The 23,287-nt window shown below is 45.0% G+C and overlaps 1 protein-coding gene across 6 annotated transcripts in view; it reads right to left on the minus strand.

Moving 5' to 3' along the window:
- Nucleotides 1–23,287, minus strand: part of SLC4A4 (solute carrier family 4 member 4) — a 161,899-nt gene that overhangs the window by 13,624 nt on the left and 124,988 nt on the right. For all 6 annotated transcript variants that reach the window (XM_030478872.1, XM_030478876.1, XM_030478873.1 and 3 more), the window contains 8 exons: nt 18,729–18,862; nt 14,413–14,684; nt 11,888–11,958; nt 10,238–10,426; nt 7,467–7,580; nt 6,957–7,118; nt 2,912–3,090; nt 2,028–2,100 (listed from right to left, as the gene is read on the minus strand). In XM_030478872.1, the coding sequence (XP_030334732.1) occupies nt 2,028–2,100; nt 2,912–3,090; nt 6,957–7,118; nt 7,467–7,580; nt 10,238–10,426; nt 11,888–11,958; nt 14,413–14,684; nt 18,729–18,862 (1,194 nt within the window). The remainder of the gene's footprint in view (nt 1–2,027; nt 2,101–2,911; nt 3,091–6,956; nt 7,119–7,466; nt 7,581–10,237; nt 10,427–11,887; nt 11,959–14,412; nt 14,685–18,728; nt 18,863–23,287) is intronic.

The following is a 23,287-nucleotide window of genomic DNA, read 5'->3' on the forward strand; positions in this document are numbered from 1 at the left end:
TATAGGAACATTCAAAACCAGCACAAATACTGCAAAAGCCACAAAAAAAAAAAAAAAAAAAGATTGGATTGCCTGTTTTTATTGAATTTGGGATCGTTAGTGTCCAATTTGCCGCTGGCATGAGGAGACTGCAATGTTCTGCAATGGATTTAGCAAGCAGTTCTCTCAAGCAGAGGACCCTGCCACTTTGCTAAAGGTCCTGAAACGCTGCCAGGTTCTTCTCACTGGCACGTGGGTGAGGAGCGTGCCCATTTATCCTCAGGCGTCCTCCCACCAGCATCTTCCTCATACGCATTCTTAGGGGAAGCACGGACAAATAATTAATGAATGAAGCAATAACAGGGGGAATAATGGACCCCAGTGGAATAGAGGAAGAAAGATCTTGCAGGGAAAGGTCACATGAACTAACAAACAGAATTATTACCAACCAGGCATTAAATTAAGGGCACGGAAATGCCTGTTTGTGCAGACGAGGAAACTGTTACCAAGACACAAAAATTTTCTAGTTGTAAAAACAACCTTAAGAATCAAGAATAGGAACACAATGACTTTGTAAAGCCACCTTCTCCACTTCATACATACACAGGCGCTATCATTGCTCTCTGCCTGTCTCCTCCCCTTCAGGCTCACATCTACCTGTGCCTCACACCCCTATGGCTTCCAACCTCCTCATAATCAAAAACTCATTTGCCTCCTCCAGAAACGCTTCTCCAGATACCTGTCTGCTCCATCAGACAGGGAGTTAAGATGCATGGTGCCGTTGTTCCAGTACATATGTTACTCTTCTGACATCTGCTCATACCATTAGTCTACAGATCCAAGGAGATGGACTTCTGCAGCTGGTATCTCCAGAATACCTGCACTTGGTGTCACTGAAACTATCATCCCTGGAGAAGGTGGTATCTTCCATGAGACATGGCTAAGTAGGTTTTCAGTTTCCTTCCACAACCTGATGATCTACTAAGGATGCATTTCTCTGTGGCTACGTGCCAACAAATTTCAAGGTCTTGGAAAATAGCTACCCACCTAGATTAAATGGCACATCAACAGCACATCTGTCCACAGCCTTGGCTAAACTCACAAGAAAAAGAAGTCAGCAGAGTAAGAAATCGCATTTAATTGCACTGCTTCCTCCAGAAACATGTTTTCCATACTGGGCATCACTTCTGAGCGATAAAGAATGTGCTATTTTAGGAGGATCCAGCCTAAAAGAATGAAAATTTGATTGCTGCAGGAGCCTTGCACTGTCTTTGGCAGCTGCAGCAGGCAGGGTACAGCTCTGCTATGGTGGTGGCAATGATCCCAAAGATTTCTGGCTAAAACTGTATCCATGGACTAGTACCACCACCTGTAGGCTCTGCTCATTGCCACCAGTTCTGCATATTCCTGTGCATTGTGGCTGCTCCATCCCTGGCAGCGTTCAAGGCCAGGCTGGATGGGGCTTGGAGCAACCTGGTCTAGTGGAAGGTGTCCCTGCCTGTGGCAGGGAGTTGGGACTAGATGAGCTTTAAGGTCCCTTCCAACCCAAACCAGTCTGTGATTCCGAGGAGATACATGCATGCTCAAATAAATACAAACGTACTTTTAAATCAACATATCCATCTGTTAACCTGTGTCTTCCACACAGCAACTCTACTGCATTGCCAAGTGTCCTTCCATCATGCTACCAGCAGGCTCTGAAGCTTTATCCTCTATACTTTTTCAATAAAACACAGGCACAGCAGAAGTGTGCAATATAGAAGGAAACCTAAAATGAAAAAAAATCACAGCTCCAAGACCACTGGCCCTGAACTTGGTCACTATTACTATCCAGCACACTACAACGATGTTATTTTTTTCCTTCCAAAAGGTTTGTATTTAAGCTTCTAGAAAACTGTAAAACTGCATCAGCATTTTTAATTCTCACTTATCTCCTTTTCCACACTTCCATAATGAGCTTTTTTAGTAACATAAAAATAGCCTGAGAGTGGTGGTGGCCCTACCTTGGCTGTGTGAGTAGAAGGAAGCAGAAAAGATGCTCTCCTTACCTTTAGGATGGGAGCCATGAAGACAGACACACCCGTCAGAATGAAAACGATGACTCCCGTGACTCTCTGCTCCCTGAAACAAAATCATGGGGTGAGCAGGATGGCTTCAGCTTTTGCTCTGCTTTTAGTCCTCCATTTTTCAAACACCTGATCAGTTTTTGTTCATTGCTCTGCCATTTGGGGATCAACAGCGTGCTGCTACTCAGTAAGAAAGAGTGTGTTTACATGTTAAACATTAGAAACCAGCAATCCAAATCCTCTGCACAGCAGGATTTATAGCAGGCAAATAGGTAATAAATCACTAGCTCTCCACTCTTAGATTAGTAGCCTATTTTGAGTCCTGGTCATAGTACTCCAGCATTTGGACAGATGGTGCACGACTTCGTGGGGTGCTGAACATGTGCCTTCAGCTGCTCCCTTCATCCAAAAATACTTTAGCCAGTCATATTTCAGAGTACTGAAAGTTAAGCCATTAAATTTCTAATTAGTCACTTAAACAAGTGGTTGATTTCCAGAAGTGCTCCTATTGACAGCACTTAACTTAATTAAGGCAATCAAATACAGAAAAAATTGCTTGATTAAGTAGAGCTGATGGCTCTAGGCATGACAGGTTTACACTTTTTACCATTATGTTTGCTAATGTCCAATTTCCATAGGTAAAGAAGTCTGCAGCAAATTTATCTCCTTTCTCAACTATGAGAAAACTGCATCTGATCTGGCTGAATAAACTTTTGAGGAGTCACATGGGGATTTGTCCAAGGAATTGCCAGAGAGCTATTCCCCCTGAACCTTTGCATGTGTCCTGCTTGAAGCAAGACTATTTGTAGTACAAACTGATCTCTGCAGGTAAACAAGGCAATTAAGGTCTTTCTGGTTTGACATACCTCACTCCCAAAAACTTGGGCTGTTCTCCAGGAGCTGAAGTTTCTGTCTCCATCTTCAAGCTGTCGATATGAGCAATGGAGATGACAGTAGCAGCAACATACCAGGGCAGACCCATAAAGGAGCATATGATCATCAGAATAGCCACCCAGAACAAGTCCAGATGATATCCAGCACCTTTCTGTGAAGGGAGATAGATAACCTTCAGCTTAATTATTCTAAATACCAACGGAACTGTCAGGGCTCTGACCCATTTCCTTCTACAGCATCTTTTGGCCAACAGAAATTGTCATAAGAATCATAGAATCATTGAATGGTTAGGGTTGGAAAGGACCTTAAGATCATCTGGTTCCAACCCCCCTGCCATGGACAGGGACACCTCACACTAGACCATGTTGCCCAAGGCTCTGTCCAACCTGGCCTCGAACACTGCCAGGGATGGAGCATTTACCACTTCTTTGGGCAACCTGCTCTGTTGCCTCACCACCCTCACAGTAAAGAACTTCTTCCTTATATCTAACCTGAACTTCCCCTATTTAAGTTTAAACCCATCACCTCTTGTCCTATTGCTACAGTCCCTGATGAAGAGTCTCTCTCTGGCTTCCAAATAGCAGAGTAGGAGACATTGCTCCTTAAATGTTTTCCCCTGACTCTGCAGGGGAAACAGAGAAGAGTTCCGGCAAGCTCTGAAGACAACAGCATGCAGTGAGCACAGGAGAGCACCAGACTTGAAAGCAAGTCTGGCTAAAGACCAAGTACCTTGTAGACACTACATAGTGCCTGGAAGTTGAGCTGGTACAAGCTGAGCCCTGCGACCAGTCTAATAGTTACTGACAGAGGTACTTGACACAGCAGCCCATGAGTTAAAGACAATCACCTTCGCCAAAGGATATTTGGTGAGGTAAATGACTGCTCTGCTACAAGGACTCCTTCTGACATGATGGGAGGCCTAGAGTGGTACCTTCGTGTGCCAAGCCACCTCATGTCACCAAGTGACAGCTTGGATGTGCGCAGAGCTTTAAACACCCAAACACCCTTTAAATCCTAAAGGTAACATTTGCCATCTGCTGCTTCAGAGTGAGATGTGAACTCCTATATTTAGGATAGGAATCAGCTGGGGGATCTCACAGCTTGATCTTCACAACTGGTCTGAGCCCTGCTGATGTTGCCTGGTGGTGGAGGCAACTTCCTCAACACCCAGCTCTAGAATGTTTGGGGGAAAGCAAAAAGAACAGCTGATAGGCTCATACCCTATTGAAAGGAGAAAGCTACCCTCATTCTTTACTCCTTTTGAAGACCTCTGATCTTCTATTTTTTTAATCCTTTAATGAACTAACACATGAACTCCACCAGTCACAAGTGCCAAGAGAAGAAGTGAAGAAACAAAAGAGCCACCAAAGAAAGAAACAGAAAAAACAATTGACAAATCTCTAAGGTTTGCTATTTGAAAGAAGATTAACCTTTTTTTAATCCTGTTCGATTTGATTTTATTGGAAAGAACAAATGATCTGGACCTATTTGGTGACCCAGGAGGGAAAGCAACCTAGCTCCTCATAAAGAGTCCTCATTGTTTTCCTCATACGTGCGCTGCTTACCTTGGCTGGCCAGCAGCACCAGGACAGGCACTCAGTGACACCCTGCCAAGACTCCAGCAAGGTGCTAGCAGAAAAACCCTGTCCTTCTTCTGGACTACCATAGATTTTGTGCATGGAGGTGTTTTCGTTGCAGAGTAGCAGAATCAGACTCAAGAACTTCCAATTAAACAAAAGACTGTCCTCACAACGATAATAAAAGAAGCAGGAAATAAAGTTTTTATATTAAACAGTACTTTGCTGGAGGGTTTATAGCTTGTTACTAAAAAAGTACAGCCAGTGCTGATAGCATAACCACGTTGAGTGTCTCTATAAGCTGGAGAGATGAGGAGCCTCTTCTTCATGGAAGAAGAACAGTGAATATATTCGTCCAGTGATTAAGAAAATTGTAAGTCTGCTTAGCTAGGTGCAAGAGACAGTAGTGACAGGACAAGGGGGAATGGCTTCAAGCCGACAGAGGGGAGATTTAGACTAAATATTAGGAAGAAATTCTTTACTATGGGAGTGCTGAGGCCCTGGCACAGGTTGCCCAGAGAAGCTGTGGCTGCTCCATCCCTGGCAGTGTTCAAGGCCAGGTTGGACGGGGCTTGGAGCAACCTGCTCTAGTGGAAGGTGTCCCTGCCCGTGGCAGAGGGTTGGAACTGGATGCGCTTTAAGGCCCCTTCCAACCCAAACCGCTCTGTGATTCTATGATTAGGAAGATGTGGATGCAGGTATATTGAATACATCTGCCCAGACTGAGATGGCAAAAAGGGGATGTTCTGAGCATTTTAGTTTTTGTTTTTAAACCAGCCCCATAAGCCCATCAGCCAGCACTCATCGCTGCGCACAACAAACCCTTCCCATTCCCTGTTACTCTGACCTTCTCCTCCAGGTCAGGCTGAGAACAGTCTTAAATCACACATCAGTTGCCTAATGTCCACAGTGACCATACGAATGGAAAAATCCTCTTTTCCAAGTAAAAGCTCCATTCAAATTTCCAGCAGGTATCTAAATAATAACCCAGCATTACCCATGTTTTGAGGGAGTCTTTACTCTCATGGGGTAGACTACTTGAAACGTGTTCCTTTAGCAGGAAGGGAGAGTTGTCTTTTACAGGAATTTAATATTTTTCAATAGAACTGGCCATGCAGGGCAAGGAAAAACCCTGCAGGCATGAAAAACTGCATAGCACTGGTCTGGAAAGTTTATTTTAAAAACAGAACTACATCCTAAGCTGTTATATGTCAGTGGATACAAAGCTCTTCTTTAAATAACATCCAACCGTGGCTATGCCCTTGGTATTTCCCAAATCTCTGCAGCTTACAGCTTGTTGTAAGGAAATGAACAGTTTTTGTAGGAGGTATAACTGTATTTGCTAGACACAGAGGACAGCATGCATTTACCCTACACCAGCAAACATACAGAATGACAGGCATCAGCTTTTCTCCCCAGTTTCTGAGTTTAATGATTTCTCATCTCCTGCTGGAAATGCAGAGCATGCCAGATAGACAAGTAGAGCAGACAAGCAACTAACTTTATCTTTGTGGATAGATGTGCACCCTCTTTCCTTTTCTAACTCTTCAAATGGCAGTCTTGCAGAATTACCAAGGCAAACAACACCTCTAGGGTCACAACTGGTGGATTCTGACATGAACTTCATCCAGTCCTTGCCTAAGGCAGACCAGAACTACTATGACCAGAGCTGCAGGGGCAACAAGATTAAGGCAGCACCTAGACGTGGTTCACATCAGTTTTCTTTAACAGACAAGCTTTGACTAGACTATATTTACACGTTCTCTTTGCCATTCCCAAATGTTTACAGTTGGAGAGTGAAGCACTTGCAAGGAAAGACCAAAATGTTGTAAAGGTTTTAAGAAACTTTTGGGTTTATGTTGACATGAAAGGGGGTTTTAAACAAAAGTCCTGCCTCTCAGAGAAGGGCTGCTTTGATGTCTTGTGGCTCTAGCCACTTCTCTTCCAGATGAGCAGTGGGCAGGATGTGATGGGTCTAAGATCCTTCCTTTCCCTAGAAGGGACAGAATAGCTGGAATAGCTGGCTGGTTTTGTGAAATCCAACTATTCCTGGCGTGGGACCTGTTTACGATGGAGAAGGGAGGAGCAATCTCAAAGCTTCTCATGTGGGAAAGCTTCAGGCCACAGGATGGTGAAGCCAATCAAAATGAGTAGGTGCTTACTGAAGGAGGCATTTCGAGTTGGCCCTGCACTGAGTTCTTGCTTTAGGAGGAAGGCCAATGCTGCTTGTGCAACGCTCAAGATACTCAACTGAACTCAGTGGCTTTCCTGGCAAAATCTCTATGGTAGTTAACAAAATAAATACTTTTGTTAAACATCAGCAATGACTTTTCTGAGGTGGCATGTACCTTCAGCACTGCCACAGGCCCTCCTCCATCTCTAGCAGAGAAAAATCACTGGGCAGCTCTCTGCATATGTGGAAGACACAATGCACACCCACCTTGAGCTTGTGCTCCTTCCTGTTGACGATGACGGCTGTGATCTGCTGGTCCATGAAGATGAGGATAGTCACCAGCAGTGCAGGGATGGCTGCTGCCAGGTACACCCACCATGGGTTCCCTCCAAAAGGTGGGATAAACCAACCCCTCTCGGGGCTGGTTGGCTTTTAAGGGCAAGGAAAAGAAAGCTTGCATTACAGCCACAACAGAGGAGTGATGACATCCTAAACACACTTGTACTTCCAACAACGAGGCTACAGGGAGACACTTGAGGTTTGAGACAATTCCATCCTTCCCATCAACAGCAACAAAAGGTTCAAAGTACAGAGGCAGGATTTAGGAGATAAATCATCCAACCAAAATGATACTAATAAAAAGGTTATGATGTGAGTAAAACAGTCCCTTCCAGACAGCTGACTGGTCTCCTGTTATAAGGACGAGTCATTTTATACATGGCAGATGGGTAGAAAAGGGAACCTCTTCCAAAGGCCACCAAACTGACAATGACCTACCTTGAATTCACTTGGCACGATTAGTTTCGGTGTGTCCACACCTACCAGGGCATCTATTCCACAGAAAATCAAAATGGACAAGATAATGGCAAAGTCACTGATGAGCTTCCGGGCCTGGAACAGAAGTTGATATCATAACAACAGCAGTTAGTACTATGAAAGACATCCTGCCCCTCTGCTCTCGTGAGACCCCACTTGAAGTACTGCATGCAGTTCTGATGTCCTCAACATAAGAAGGACATGGAGCATTGGAGCAAGTCCAGAGGAGGCCACAAGGATGATCAGGGCGCTGGAGCACCTCCCATATGAAGACAGGCTGAGAGAGTTGGGGCTGTTCAGCCTGGAGAAGAGAAGACTGCATGGAGACCTCACAGCAGCCTTCCAGTATCTAAAGGGGGCCTACAAGGATGCCAGAGAGGGACTCTTCATCAGGGACTGTAGTGATAGAAGAAGGGAAAAAAGGGAAAGGGAAGAAATGGTATTTTACACCAGACAATGGAAACTGTCACAAACTTCCCTCTACAAGATGGAAAGACCCAGTGGGTTCAAACTTACACAGGGGAAGTTCAGGTTAGATATTAGGAAGAAGTTCTTTACTGTGAGGCTGCTGAGGCACTGGAACAGGTTGTCCAAAGAAGTGGTGAATGCTCCATCCCTGGCAGTGTTCAAGGCCAGGCTGGACAGAGCCTTGGGCAACATGGTCTAGTGTGAGGTGTCCCTGTCCATGGCAGGGGGGTTGGAACTAGATGATCTTAAGGTCCTTTCCAACCCAAACCATTCAATGATTCTATGCTTTAGTTTCTATGTGATGCTCCAGGCTTGTGTTTGGTGGCAATAAAAGCTCATAGTTTCTTCTTTTCTAGAAACAAAGGTGCACATTGTTGTGTCTGGAGCCATTTGCCAAAGCGTCTTGGTACATCATTGCATTGTCTGAAAGCCAAGCAATTAAGCCTAAATGGAAGTATGAAAACAAGCCTAAGGAAAAAGAAAACTGCTTTTCTAAGAAACTCCCACATGAATTCTTCAAGGCAGTCTCACTGATATTAATTCGACAGCGGCCAACAACTACTGGTATAGAGACCTAGCTCCTCTCCGGCAGTTTCTGCAAACTCTTTAGGATCAGCTTCCGATATTAACAGCTATTGAACATTTGTCTAACATCCTTGTTTAGACATATAAAACATCGTCTCCTGTTTGCCTTCTGATCTCTGCATCTTTAGGATCCGCATATTCGTGTTTTTCTATGCAGGGCCCAAGACTGCTTCTTGCACAAGTGCTGAGCTTCTTGTGTTATCGCAGGATTCCTAAGGTATGTGGCTTCAACAAAAAATACTCATGTCCCCAGACACTATGATTTTAATACAACTGAATTTGCAATGCAGATTAAAAAAAAGGGGAAGGGAAGAGATGGTATTTTACACCAGACAATGGGAACAGTCACAAACTTCCCTCTAGAAGATGGGAAGACCCAAACTTCCATGACAAATGACATGTTCTGTAGGACTGGCAGAGATCACATTGCTCTCTAAGTTCAAGCAATCAACCAACCTAAACAAGATAGGAAAACAAACTGGGCTTCTCAGTCAACTCCTCAACATGCCCTAAGAAAGCAACAGTCTTGAAGTCATTGGAATATTACAGCTTAAAGCTGCCACTGGTCAGGCCCTGAAATTTAACTGGGCAGGATCCACTATGCTTGCCTGTAACTGCATGGTTTTTTCAGAGCTCTTGTTCCTTCCAGGTTTCCTGGGTTCACATGGTTACAGATAAATTGAGCTGCATTCCAGCCTGGATGGAATTTGTTTCCTTTTTATTAAAAATAATAGAGGTTCAATCGTAACACAGCAGAACAGTAAACATCCATGCAGGATAAATCCCTGTGTGTCAGAATGCCAAAAATGGGGGGGAGGTGGGGAGGGTGTCTCAGAGAGAAACATGGCTTTGGTATACATGGAAACTGCCAGCTCACATGTGTGTCCTGGTGACAAAACAAGTGGATGCCCCCGAGAGGTGTGTTTCAGTTGGTTTAAGTCTGAGCAAAATCTTGTTTAAAAGAGGTTTTTCAGGTCATCCTTATTTTGCATCTGATCTTCAGAGAAGAAAGGCAATTGCTGCTTTGGGTCCCTACCATAAGGGGTAGGTCAGGACTCTAGTTGAGTTCAACATTTTTGCCTTCATTTCTGAGTATTTTAAACACTATGTGACAACACCAAAGCTTAGCTGCTTCTAGTCAGTGATAAAGCAAAGGCCTTCTTTTGTCCTCCCCAAATACTCCCTGGGGCTATAAAGCAGGGAGAGTTCTGACGTAAGGATTAATAACCCCTTTTAGTTGTTTGATTTCTACAGAACGGCCACACATCCCACCTCAGAGTCAGTACATCCTATTAAGTTGTGTACCTGACACTGAAAATGGCCAGATGAAACTATATGTGCCTGAAGGACTCTTCTGATTTCTGAAAGCCGATAAGCCACACCATGATGTATCTCAGCTCAGAAGTGTTGTCTTCAGTGCCTTTAAAATCACTGCCACATCCCCATGACACATTAGGGCTCATTCTGGCTCTTCTGCTGCCTTACATGTGTCCTCCAGAGACACTGAATGACAGCTAAACAACCCCAGACATTCCTTGGTTTTTACCTCAATCCATGCAACCTGGCTTCCCCACAAAGCATTCCTCTCTATTTGTGTGTGATAGCGATACCAAAAGGCAGGCTGACGTTTGCACTCTGAACCAGTAAAAGAAACAAGACTGCCAGGCTGAGATACTTACAGTGGTTGGAAAATAGCGACTGGTCTTGAATTTCTTCAGGGCCATGGAGCAGGTATAAGTGCCAAAAAAGAGGATGAAAGACATGAGGGTGATGTCAGGGACATATTCACAGTTGTTGCCCACAAGTTGTCCTCCATATTTCAAGCACTCCTTCATTGTCAGAGATGACCAGTCAATGGTGGTATTGTACTGCAGAGCAAAAGAGAAGGTTTCCGTAAAGCTGTGCATGAGCTGCTCATGTGAAGACACGAATGGGGACAGATCATCAGGAAAAATACTTGGAGGAAAGAGGAGGCACACTGCAGAGGCTAAAAATCCCTGCGTAGACAGAATGGATTTTAACCTGGACAGAGGATGATATTACCTGGGAAGAGAGCACAGCCTGGGCCATCGAAAGAAGACAGAGATCTTTTGACCTCTGCTGTGGTCTGCCAGCCATGCTGTGCATTTTCTCCAGTTGGAAACCTCACAGAGAAGCTGGAGTGGCCTAAGACCACCTGAACAACACTAAACCCAAACCTGCTTCTCTCGGATCAAGACCAGCACTGTTTCCACAGCAGAAAATCTTCCTCCTTGCCCTTTCAATGTAAGTCCAAGCAAACCTCAGGACTGTGCGACCATTTTGCTGCTAATGTCTGCCTAAAAGTGGATCTGCAATGTATTTAAGGTGTTCTCTAATGTTACGACTGCATGCATCAAGAGCTGTTCAAGAGAAGATGGAGCTGTAGCAAAGCACCATCCTCCACCAAGTACAAAGGTTTTGTTTGCTTGAATGTAGCTTGGGGTGGTAGGTTGTGAATAAGCTGTATAAATCTAAGTAAGCACTGCTCTTCCACACAGCTGGAGCTACCAGAATTCCATGTGGTTTACAAAGAAGCAATCAGAATGATGCTGAGGTTGAGCTTCCCTCTCTGCTGCTCTGGTCCCAGCACATCCAGCCACCTTCCCCAGGGCTCCAAGGCAGACAGGGCTCTGACAAGTCACTAAAACCTGCCCAGAGCACCAGCTCACTGCCAAATACAACTGTTTCCCTTGATTTCAGCAAGAGGTGAGGGTCTCTTCCCCATGGTCTTGCCAAATAAGAACCTGCATTTGAATTTCCTTTAATTGCTTCTGTTCTCATTTGAACATGTCCTCACTCATGCTGACTGAGTGCGATGGCCAGCCAGATGGTACAATTTGGATTTCAACTCTCGTTGTGCAACCCAGAGCTGCACAGGACATGTTAGATGATCATCTTCCTGATGCTTGATGTGAAGTAAAGCTTAAGGAAGGGGCTTCTCCCCTCCCTGCTCTGCATAATTCAATCACATCACCGCAGAGATGAGGATAGAACAAATCTAAATGCACAAGAGGCCAAGAAAATAAATGTGCATAGAGCAGCAAGCTCTATGGGAGAGTGGGACTGCAGAGAGTATATGCTAACAGCGAGAAAAAACTGAAGTATTTTCAGGCACCTACAAATTCTGTCACTCTGCAGAGTTTTAGAATCACAATGTCTCCTCTTCTGTCTGAAAACCCCAATGAAGGAAACCACAGTCCTGGGAACCATGACACCAGAGAGAAAGAGTATTTTAGAATAACTTTATATTAATAAACCATAGAGGCTTCAAAGGCTGTATCATCCCTGCCCTTGCAAAGGGCACTTACCATGTCAGAAGAGGAATAGAACAGCTCATCAGCTGACGGCACCGTTGTTCTGTTAAATAATGAGCTATTAACTGCAAGAGAGGACAGAAAGAGGAATACCATGAGTATGGTGCTGAAACAGCGAGGAAGGAAAGCAAATTCCAGCCACTGAATCATTTGTTAACTTCACCAAACTGCTGGCAATGTCTTTGCTCAAGTGAGTCAAAAGTATTGTTTCAGAATCATGATCAATCATCAATCACTTAAAAAACAGAAAGCAAAGGCTAAGTGAAACATAATTCAAACCTAACTGCTGTTTATCTTGGAGTTCATTGTAAAATAAATTACAGAAAACCAGACAATGTAATATTTCATGGTCTTGCAATACTTTTCTAATGATCTATGGATTAAAATAAATATCCACAGAACACTCCTATAATTATTAATTTAAAATTAATGCACAACCCCAAAGACATCCTGAAAAGCAAAATGCATTTCAGAATCCAGCACACACACGTTTTTCAAGTTAAAAAAGATAAAGAGTAATCAAAACCAAGAAGATGGAGATCATTTCTGTGAAAAAAGGCGCAGCATTCACTGTGGCAATAAATGTTTTCCTTTTGTTTTCCTGGGATTAGAAATCATTTATTTGAAATTCCATTTAGAAGAGCAATCCTTCCTGAAAATAAGCTTGTCAACTACATCCTCGTGTTATTTAGGTTTTGCAAGGGCTGATGCCAAAACTCTGGAGTCAAATCTTCATGACACAGATTAAAACCAACTGTGAAAAGCCTGGAGTATGAGGGAAGAAGAGTTAGCTTCGCCTCTGGCATGACAAAGATCCATAAAGTTTTACCTGCACTGACGTTGGGAAAAAAGCAAAGAAACCTCATCTCTGCTTCCGGCACAACCCGTGACAGCTTCTCAATGCCTACAATACCTCAGCAGCAACAGACATTATCCGTACTAGAGGAAAATCACTGGAAAGAAAGTTCTGCTACTGCATAACACTGTTCCCTAAAACCAGGCAGCCCCTTTTGCTATCAGCATGGATTTTTGCCTGAGCATTTTTATGCCACTTGCATTGTTATTCCATTTCCTGATGCACGAAAGCTTGCAAACTTTCAGAGAGGCAATGTTAGAACAAAGGATAACTGATGTTCTCAATGCTGTCTTGGTACCTGCTTACAAAACCTGCTGCTGCAAGACCTGAGCTCTGCTTCCAAGAAACTGATTTACTGTTGTGTGGTAACAGAGACGGTGTGGAAACCTGTTTATTTAAGGAGCATGAATTAAATCTGTGCTGTCTTTTGCTTACAGATACTGTCTGGGTTTATGCAGAGACACAGCTACAGACACATGCATATACTGGTGTATTTCAGACCTGCGAAAAGCCAAACTGTCAGTGTCACAAGTGATGTGCTAGCAGCTATTTAACAGGCCACTTGCTCCTCTGGAAAATTCCTTGCTTCTGTGCATCAGATGCACTGTGGAATGACATGCCACCAAGCAAGGGATGAGAACAGCCAAAGAACCCAGTGTTGTGATTTAAACGTTGGTGTTTAGATGGTAAGTAGAGATCTTCAATTTGGCATTGTCCATTCCCCATTGTCCTAACCCCCCAAAAAAAACCACCCTGCCATTCACATGGAAGAAGAACTAGACCCAAATCCAAATGCTGGCAGAGAGCCTACTAACTAACGTAAGCACATAGCTCCTTGAGAATCAGTTCCCAACACCTTTTGCACAGAGGCAGCGTGCAGCAATCAGGACCGTTTCCTGTTTGACAGGTATGTTGAGATAACCTGAAGTTTACTTTGAGCATAAACCAAGTTTCTTACTCACCCCTCATTGTTTGAAGGATCCTAGGAGTGGCTGCAGCTTCCCTAATGATGTGAGCCAGCATACTTGTGTTTGTATTTGGGTCGTGTAACCATTTGTTCCTGGTTGTGTGGCCAGATCTGTACATATGCTGGCTGTACCTGCCTTGCATCCCACGCTCTAGTGATAGGCTGAACTGTTAGACAGACTTCCCCTCCGTTCTAGTGAGGATCTGTCTGTGCTTTTCCACTCTTACACATAGGCAGGAGGTGGAAAACCACCCATGTTTGGGTAATGCCCTGAATAAATCCTGCTCCTGCACTTGCCAAAATGGCATAGCAGATACCAGGGGTGACCTGAGCACCGTGGCAGTGACCTGGCCACCACCTCTGCCCCTTCACACACTTCTCAGAGGAATGCCATTCAGGATTTACAGCCACAGAGACAGAGGTACAGAGACAGCTTCTCTACCGGTGAGGATGCTCACATGAGGAGCCTCAGGAAGGTCGGTTATAACGACATTCCAATTGGCATGTAGAGTGAAGCTCACTCCCCAGCTTCAAAATAAGGCTAAGATAGGATATCTGAAGACAACTGATGAAGAAGGATCTACCTGTTTGGGGTTTTTTTTATTATTTTATTATCTGGACTGCAGCACAATAGAAAAAGAAAGCAAATGCAATCTCCTATCTGCAAAGTGGAGAGCTAATTAAACATTATCTTACCTGGATCGAATGGTTCACAGGCACAAGAGTAATGCGTGATATAGTCCACCTTGAACTCAGAGTTGATGGGGTAATGATCTGCCAGCTTGATCATCTTCTTGAAAGCATCGTATATGAAGATGAAGCTAATAAGGGAGGAGAAACCTTCTTCAGTGAAGCGAGTGAAGTACTTGACCAGGAAGCTGGCATCGGTGGCGACGAGGATGAGACACAGGAAGGCTGACCAAAGGCCGATCCAGAGACGAAACTCCAGGTAGTCAAAATTATTGTCTCTGCAACAAGACAGGGGTGGGCAGGAAGGGAAAATGTCAGGGTTAGAGAAATCCACGCAGGATCGTGACTTCCCAGCGAGAAGTGGTGAACCACAGCCTTGGGGACCTGTGCTCATTTAGACTCAAAAGGAGTGTTCCAAGAGTTAAGCTCCCCCTTTTCAGCCAGCCAACTCCATAAACGTATGTGGTGCAGTTTAATAGCCAAGGTGCCAGAAAAGCATGCAGAAGTGATCAGTCTTGCTTCTGCCTCCACCAATAAATGTTACCAGTGAATTCAAGCTCTTCCTAGGCTTCCCAGTAAAAATCCTCCCTTGGCAAACACTCACAGAGCTGCAAATGCCCCAACGTCCAAGAGCAGCTCAATGCTGACAGCCTTCCACCAGCTGAAAATATAACCACGGTTTATGAATCTCCTTCAGAAAAGCAATCTCCTGCCAAGCCTCACAGTCAGGAGCCTGCGTTTCCATCTCTCAGACCCTTGCACTAACCAGAAGAAATCAAAATACCAGCAGGAGGAGATCAAGAAGCACAAAGCAGAAGATAACAAACCCTGGTGCCAGGGGAATGATGGAGAGAACTGCATCGTTCCTTCCTGGGAAGAAACAGCCCCGGTTTGCTGTGCCCTGATGCTGCAGAGTCCAAAGGCAGGCTTTTAGGACAGAATAAATCTGAAAAGCACAACAGCAGAGAAGGCCCTGCCAGGGAGGTTACTGCCTGCTCTGGGTTAGGAACAGGAGGCAGTGGGGCCAGCAGCCCCAGCCCCACGGTCTTCCCTGGAAGCCAGCATCAGGGTTGGGTATCTGCATTCAACCCAAGCCTCTGCAAGGCTTTCTCCTTATTGTAGATAAGATACTGGTGAAGGCCGCAGCCTTCTCACACTGAGAGACTGACCTGGAAGAGGGGTAAGGAACAAGGAAGCAGCAAAGTGATGATTTAGAAAAAGAGAACGGAAAAAAATCCCAGTAACAGAAGACCCCTGTATCTCTGAAATATCCAGTCAGTGCCAATGAGAACAGGAGTGTGGAGACCAAGTGTGGAGAAGACAGCTGGCAGAAGCCCAGATGGCATCCTGACTGCACACACTGAAGAACTTCAAAAGGTTTTAAACTATTTTATTTTACTTTTTTAACCCTCAAAGTCCTGTAGCACTTCAACATTCTACATGCACAATATATATTCTACATACAATCCATCCAGGGATGCCCCATCTCTGGCAGTGTTCAAGGCCAGGTTGGACGGAGCTTGGAGCAACCTGGTCTAGTGGAAGGTGTCCCTGCCCGTGGGAGGGGTTGGAACTGGATGAGCTTTAAGGTCTCTTCCAACCCAAATCAGTCTGTGATTCTATGATAATACAAAAAGCTAAGTACTTTTGCTGTGATTAATTTTCTTTCTGAAGTCTCAAGGAGAAACTTTCCAGCCTTCTGTGGCTGGAAGGCAGAAGGGCTGGGGTCCTGCTACCCTGGGGAACCCAGAGCCGTGCATCCCACTGCTTCCAGCTTGGAAATCCAGACTCATTCCACACTGGAAAGCCTCTGCATGGGAGCACAGCTCACCAACCAGGGTGTGAGCTGAGCTGAGGTGTCCTGGAGCATCGACTCACCCAAGCAGGATGCGGGGCTGTGGATATGAGGCTTTTTCAGCTATCTCTCCGTGCACACACACACACTGACAGAGTCACGCTTAAAATGAATCAGTAGATGGGAAATCTTTCTAATTTTGCTCCCAGCAGGGAACAGCATGCTGTGAATATGAACAACCACAAATGCATTATTGAAAAATCACAGTGTTTGATTCCAGCTTCCTTGTGAGAAAGGCTCTCTTGAAAAATCCTGCCATTCTGCTCCAGCAGGTTGTTAGGACAAAAGCTTTTATAACCACCTCCTCCTCAGGTTAAAAATAACCACCTTCTCCCTCCAAAACCATAAAAAGCATTTTTCCATCTTGCTTTTTTCCTTCCATGTGCAGCACCTGGGCTCTGACCCACCCGTCAGATGCAAACAGCTATAGCGTGTCTGTTCTTGATTTTGTTCGTTTATTCCAGTTGAAGGAAGAAAAGAAGGGTCCCCCACTCTTGCTCTGCTGTGGAGCTCTCACCAGGTGGCAGCTTCCAGTTTCCCTCCCTGGAGTAGTCTAATTTCCTAATATCCAATCTGAATCTCCCCTCTGTCAGTTTAAAGCCATTCCCCCTTGTCCTGTCCCTACCTGCCCTTGCCAAAAGCCCCTCTCCAGGTTTCTTGTAGCCCCTTTAGGCACTGGAAGCTGCTCTAAGGTCTCCCCAGGGCTTTCTCTTCTCCAGGCTGAACAAGCCCAGCTGTCTCAGCCTGTCTCCACAGCAGAGTGCTCCAGCCCTCAGAGCATCTCTGTGGCCTCCTCTGGACTCAAGTGAGTTAAATAACCAAACGAAATCATCTTCCTCCAAGAATGTAGGATTGTGCACGTGGGATCACATGTAAGTGCACCGTTACTCTTAGCAGAAGCTCTGTCCCTCAGAAGGCTCCTCCAACATGTAGGGTATTCACAGGAAAGACATGAGTCTCAATTATTTCTGAGTAACTACCCACAAGATTAAATATAATGAGGAAGGAGATACAACACACACCACGTCTCCTGCCTTACTGCAACCTGCAGCCTTGTTCGGCTTATTAATTCAATAGACCTCTTCTAAAAATAACCACCAATGGCCAAAGAGCTGTTCCACATCACAGGCAACTGCTTTTGAAAAAAAGCCTAATAATGCCTAAACTCCAAAAGGTCTTGGTTTTGTGTACTGAAACACTAGTCCTTCACAGCTTGCAATGCTGTGAATGCTCCCTGATGGGGGAAGGGAGGGCTACACGTGATTTGGGGTGTTTTCTGTATAACCTGAAATGATCTCCTTGCAAAACACCATCCAAAGTATCAGTAGTTCTACATGTAAAATAGTCAATGAGAACACCTAATGAAATGGGCTCTGGGTGTCAGCTATCATCGCTGCATCAACCTTTATATGTTGAGGGTGGAGCAGAACCTCTTTATGCTCAGCTTTGGAGTCCTCAGTACAGGAAAGACATGGACCTGTTGGAGAGGGTCCAGAGAAGGGCCACAAAAATGATCAGACAGATGGAGCACCTCTCCTATGAGGCATGGCTGAAAGAGTTCGGGTTGTTCAGCCTGAAGAAGAGAAGACTCCACGGAGACCTTATTGTTACCTTTCAGTTCTTAAAAGGGGCCCAAAAGAAAGATGGGGAAAGACTTTTTAGCAGGGCCTGTAAGGATAGGACAAGGGGTGATGGTTTTAAACTAAAGGAGGGGAGATTCAGGCTGGATGCAAGGAAAAAATTCTTTACAATGAAGGTGGTAAAATACTGGCACAGGCTGCCCAGAGAGGTGGTGGATGCGCCATCCCTGGAGACATTTAAGGCCAGGCTAGATGTGGTTCTGGGCAACCTGATCTAGTTGAAGATGTCCCTGCTTATTGCAAGGGGGTTGGGCTAGATGACCTTTAAAGGTCCCTTCCAACCCAAACAATTCTGATGCTATGCTTAAAGATTATCCAGTTAAAAGGAAAAAAAACCTCAAAACCAAAAGCATTTAACGCAGCGAAGCTCCACTGAGGAAATCTGCGGACAAACAGAGCTGTTTCTATCATAGGTGTTTCTGTTTTCACAAGTAATAGTGATTACTTCAAATAAGTAGTGATTTAAGGACAAATTGTTGGTGAAATCAAAAGCTGGATTTCTTTCTTTGCTCCTATGGGAAATACACCTGCACCAACTGGGGAGCAGCAGCCCACTGATTGTAACTGCTGCAAACTTCTCACGGAGGACAGGCTTGGCCAAGTATTTCCAAGAGGCCCTGAGGAGATACGCACCCAATGCTGGCTGCGCTCGGGGACATGCGTGCCTGTGAAAATCCCTGATGAGATCGCACTGCAAGCTCGTCACGGAACAAAGAGATGTTTCATTTCATGCCCTAAATCCCCTCCTTCCCCACCGCCAGCCATCTCATTCCCTAGCTAGTATTTCATTAGCGTGAGACATTCCTCCCCTCCTCCCTTGTACTTACTTGCTGAAATTAAAGAGGAGCCGTTCAAAGACAAGGACAGGTCCTGTGCTGCTCAGAATTGTGAGTGGCTGACCAGCAAAAAGGCAAAATATCGCGCCAGAGACTGCTGTGCCCAGGAAACTCTCCAACACGCCCTATGGTAGACATAGGAGAGAGGTGAGTTCTACTGAGTAAACCTTTCTATTAGCTCTGTTGGAAGAAAATGAGTAGTTGTATCAGTGACTGGTTGTGTGCTGTATGATGCTGATATGGCTCAGTCAAAGAGAAGACTGTCTTCTAACCTCTCCTGCAGCTGTGCACACTGATGTGTTCATCCCACACAATTCATAGCTACTCATGATAATCAGCAACCTCCCTGGTTATTTCTGAGGCCAACAGTTTGATAATGCTGTATCATATTTTATATCTGACAAGAGGAGCAGAGTGTTTCTGAAGATCACTTCAAGGATTTAATAACTCCTTGAACATCTCCCACATTTTTGATAGTAAAGATACATGTTAGTAGGGCTCTTCCAACAGACATGTGGCTAGAGGACAGCAGTGACATCCTCCAGGACAACAGAGCGTCCTGGAGCTGAACCCAGGACAGGTTTGTTTTTCCCTTCCCCAATTGAGCACGCATGCTTTCTAAATAAATAAGATGCTCCTCTTTCAAGCAACTGTTTTAGTAAGCGAGACACAAACCAAACAAGGCTACTTCATCCAGCAGCCACATGTTGAGACCAAAGTTCATCAGATGTCACCACCAAGTAATAAAATCCATATTTAACAGGCTCTACAATTACCTTTGGCATGTGTGGCAAACCAGCTTCGCCTGAGAAGGATAAAAGAGCATGCTTGATACATTCTTGCATTTTCATGCCCAACTAGAGCTGGGCAGTATCTACTTATAAAATGCAAAATGTGGATAAAATATAAATGGCAATAAAATATGATTACTGACTAAGCGTACATCCTACAGAAGTGGCAGAACTCACAGGACCTTACCTTGTTCGCTCATATGGAAACTAATCTCTTTACACTTGACTGAGTTTTAAAGGACCAACCACAGCATCATGTTCTACTGAGTGAGACGTGCAGCGGTGAGCATCACCCTCTCCAGGAATACTCACTCAACAACCAGGGGCAGATTTAAGCACAGGCTCATGTGCCCTGTTGTAGCTGTGTCCAAATCAGCAGTCTCATTAACACCGCACGTGCTTAGCAACCAGCAATTAACAGCATGTGCAGATCCTTCTTTCCATCTGGGACAAACTGCAGGGTTGGGGCTGCAGTTTGTCTGACTTCACAGTGGTAATGGGAAGAATTTAAAGCAAGTTTTGTGTCTCTCTTCCTTGGAAAGGGCCAAGTTAGTGTTTACACTGAGGAATGTATGTTCATAGAATCACAGACTGGTTTGGGGTGGAAGGGACGATAAAGCTCATCCAGTTCCAACCCCCTGCCACGGGCAGGGACACCTTCCACTAGAGCAGGTTGCTCCAAGCCCCTGTGTCCAACCTGGCCTTGAACACTGCCAGGGATGGGGCAGCCACAGCTTCTCTGGGCAACCTGTGCCAGGGCCTCAGCACCCTCACAGGGAAGAACTTCTTCCTAACATCTAATCTAAATCTCCTCTCTGTCAGTTTAAAGCAGCTCCCCCTTGTCCTGTCACTACAGGCCCTTGTAGAAAGTCCTTCTCCAGATATCTTGTTGGCCCCTTTAGGTACTGGAAGCTGGTCTAAGGTCTCCCCTGAGCCTTCTATTGACACTGTCATACGTCAAAACAGTACATTGCTACGTAAGAGCAGAAGGGTTTTTTTCTATCTATCTACTGAATTACTAGCAGAACTTTCTCTAAAGCAATCATAACATATTTTTCTGGCCACAAGCATGATCTCAACATACCAGTGGTCAAGCACTGTTACTGCTGGGTAATTAGAGCAGCAGCATGACAGCTGTGCAAAGAAACAAATGGTAATGGAGGTTTAAAAGCTGCCTGGCTGCCTGCTCCTGACACATGCTCAGTCCCTCATCAATCTAGACAAGCTGCTGTACAGTGGACAGAAACCACCTCACCTTGGTCCTTTCTATTTCTTAGTGCTGCTGGTGATGCCCACCATGAACAGCCCCGGTTCTTGCAGGGACTAGGGAAGGGAAATCTCATTGTGATGCTCTGTCCTTATACAAGGACACAGGGACACGGACAGCAGCCTATAAGCCTCTGTCTGCTTCCTTTAGGGAGACTTGTGAGGATGAGACAAGGAATGGCATTCACACAGCTGATCCCCTTCGCTCCTCCTGCATTACTCATGGAGAGGGCCCTCGCGGCCAGCGCATCTGGAATCTCTTTTCCCTGCATTCTTCCACGTGTCTGTAGCTAAGAATAGTGTCTTTTCTCAGAAACATAAAACTCTGAAGCGAGCTTTGAAAGAAACGTTGGCCATGTCAGGCTCTCAGGGGCAGGCAGCGCAGGACAGGCGATTTTTAGAGCCTGACCCAGCAGCAGTCACATAATTGTTTACAAGAAACAAGAAGCATGAACTGTGGTAGCCCCAAAAATACTGTTTTCTATGAGGACACAATGCCCAGGGGAAAACTTGTAGGTGCTGCTCCTCAGTTGCAGAAGCTGGAGTAACCCTCCCTTGTATTTCCGAGTACAAAGATTTGGTGCCGCTCACGCTCTGAGATGTCTTACAGAAAACCACTTTCCCACTGCAGGAATGTGCAATGGTTTGAGCAACACTTGACATGGACCTGGACTCCGATCCCACTGAGCAGCTCCCTGGAGGAACAACTTGAACTGGGAGCCTTGGGATGCTTTGCTCTGGCTGTGATGATACAGAGACATCTGAGCATGAATAACACATGATTTTGAGCTTCTGTTGAAAACCTGCAGTCAAAAACGATTGCCCAGAGAAGCTGTTGCTGCCCCAGCCCTGGCAGTGTTCAAGGCCAGGTTGGACGGGACTTGGAGCAACCTGGTCTTGTGGAAGGTGTCCCTGCCCCTGGCAGGGGGTTGGAACTGAATGAGCTTTAAGATCCCTTCCAACCCAAACCATTCTCTGATTATATGATAAAACCCTTCCCAGGCTCCTACAAGCAGCCAAGAGACCTGATGCCTCTTCACACAAGGATGTTGAATAGAGTTTGTTGAAGGGAGATGGCAAAAGTAAAGCCAGTTGTGCCTAAACCCCTGATCACCAGTGAACCGTTAAGACAAACTGCTGGCACTTCGATTTTAAATCAGTACATAAATAAAAACTAGTAAATTCAACTGATTGTTGTATGTAAGAAGCAAGTAAATGCTGAAGTGCACAAATTGAAAAATCATAGACAATGTTTTCCTGCACTGAGTCATGGCTATGTTATAACCTGAAAGGTGAAATCTGTTTTTTCTAGCAGCTCAGTAATGATTTTTCTGCACTTTGCTCCACTTTTGTGGACTGATGTTCAATGACAAACTAGCTTTATGCTGTCAGGCCTTCTCTTCAGCTACACCCCCAACTCCCTCCTCCCTGAGCACAAACCCCTGTGAAGCAAGAGACAAAGCCTTGGATGGGATATGGGTGTTGGTTCCTTCTGCAGCTCCTGGAGTTTTGGTCATTAATGGCTGTGCTGTGTTTACATGTGCTGCAGAGCTTCCCTGCTACCAAAGTGGGGTTCCTAACCGCAGAGCATCAGTGGTTTCCCTTTTCAACACACAGAAAAAAAATCACTGAGCTCAAAATAGGCTGTTCCTGCAGCTTGTGTCTTTCTAGGGACTTTTGTTTCTCCAAGCAATAGGAAAACTCAGACCAGGTTTTATCTACTGCAGAGAAAACTACAGACCAAAGGCAACCTGTGTTTTCTCTTCCTCCTGTCTTCCCCCCTCCTGCCCGATTGGGTCTCCCTCCTGTGCAGCTCCCAGTCTCAGGCACACTTTGGTGAAATGAGACTGTCACATTCAACAAATAAATGCCATTATCATAGGAAAGTGCAGAGCTCTGGATAGGTGCCCCCCTTTTCTATGTTTGGTTTAATTAAACCTGTGTAAATTAATAACTCAGTCTTTGTCATTATGAACTTAATTATTGTTAGGAGATTCAAGGTGACTGCACTGAATGTATTTAAGTACAACCTCCTATGTTTTCTTCCACTTCAAAAAGCCAAAGGCACTGCTAGAGCATAGTTCTGCTCCAGTCAAATACGACAGATCTACAGCAGTGTTAATACAGAATCCCTTTCCTTTAGACTTTCCTTGAGCCATTCTTAAAGCCCCTACTTCTGCCTTCACCACTGATCCAGCCTGACTCTGGATATATAATATGGTTGTCAGGACCTAATCTTCCTGCCCATGGCAGGGGGTTGGAACTAGATGATCTTAAGGTCCTTTCCAACCCAAACTGTTCTATGATTCAATGATTATTACGAAATTCATCTTTCTAAAGACCTTGACATTTTCTCCTGATCACATCTCCTGATTTACTCACTTTCCTATGAATCTTAGGATTTTCTTTTCACCAGAGAGGCAGAAATCCAGGGACTGTAAGAGTCACGCAGAGGAGACAGTGCTCTCTCTGACGACATGGAAAGTCTGAATC

The sequence above is a fragment of the Strigops habroptila genome, chromosome 3 (assembly GCF_004027225.2).
Source record: "Strigops habroptila isolate Jane chromosome 3, bStrHab1.2.pri, whole genome shotgun sequence".
NCBI classification, from domain to species: Eukaryota; Metazoa; Chordata; class Aves; order Psittaciformes; family Psittacidae; genus Strigops; species Strigops habroptila.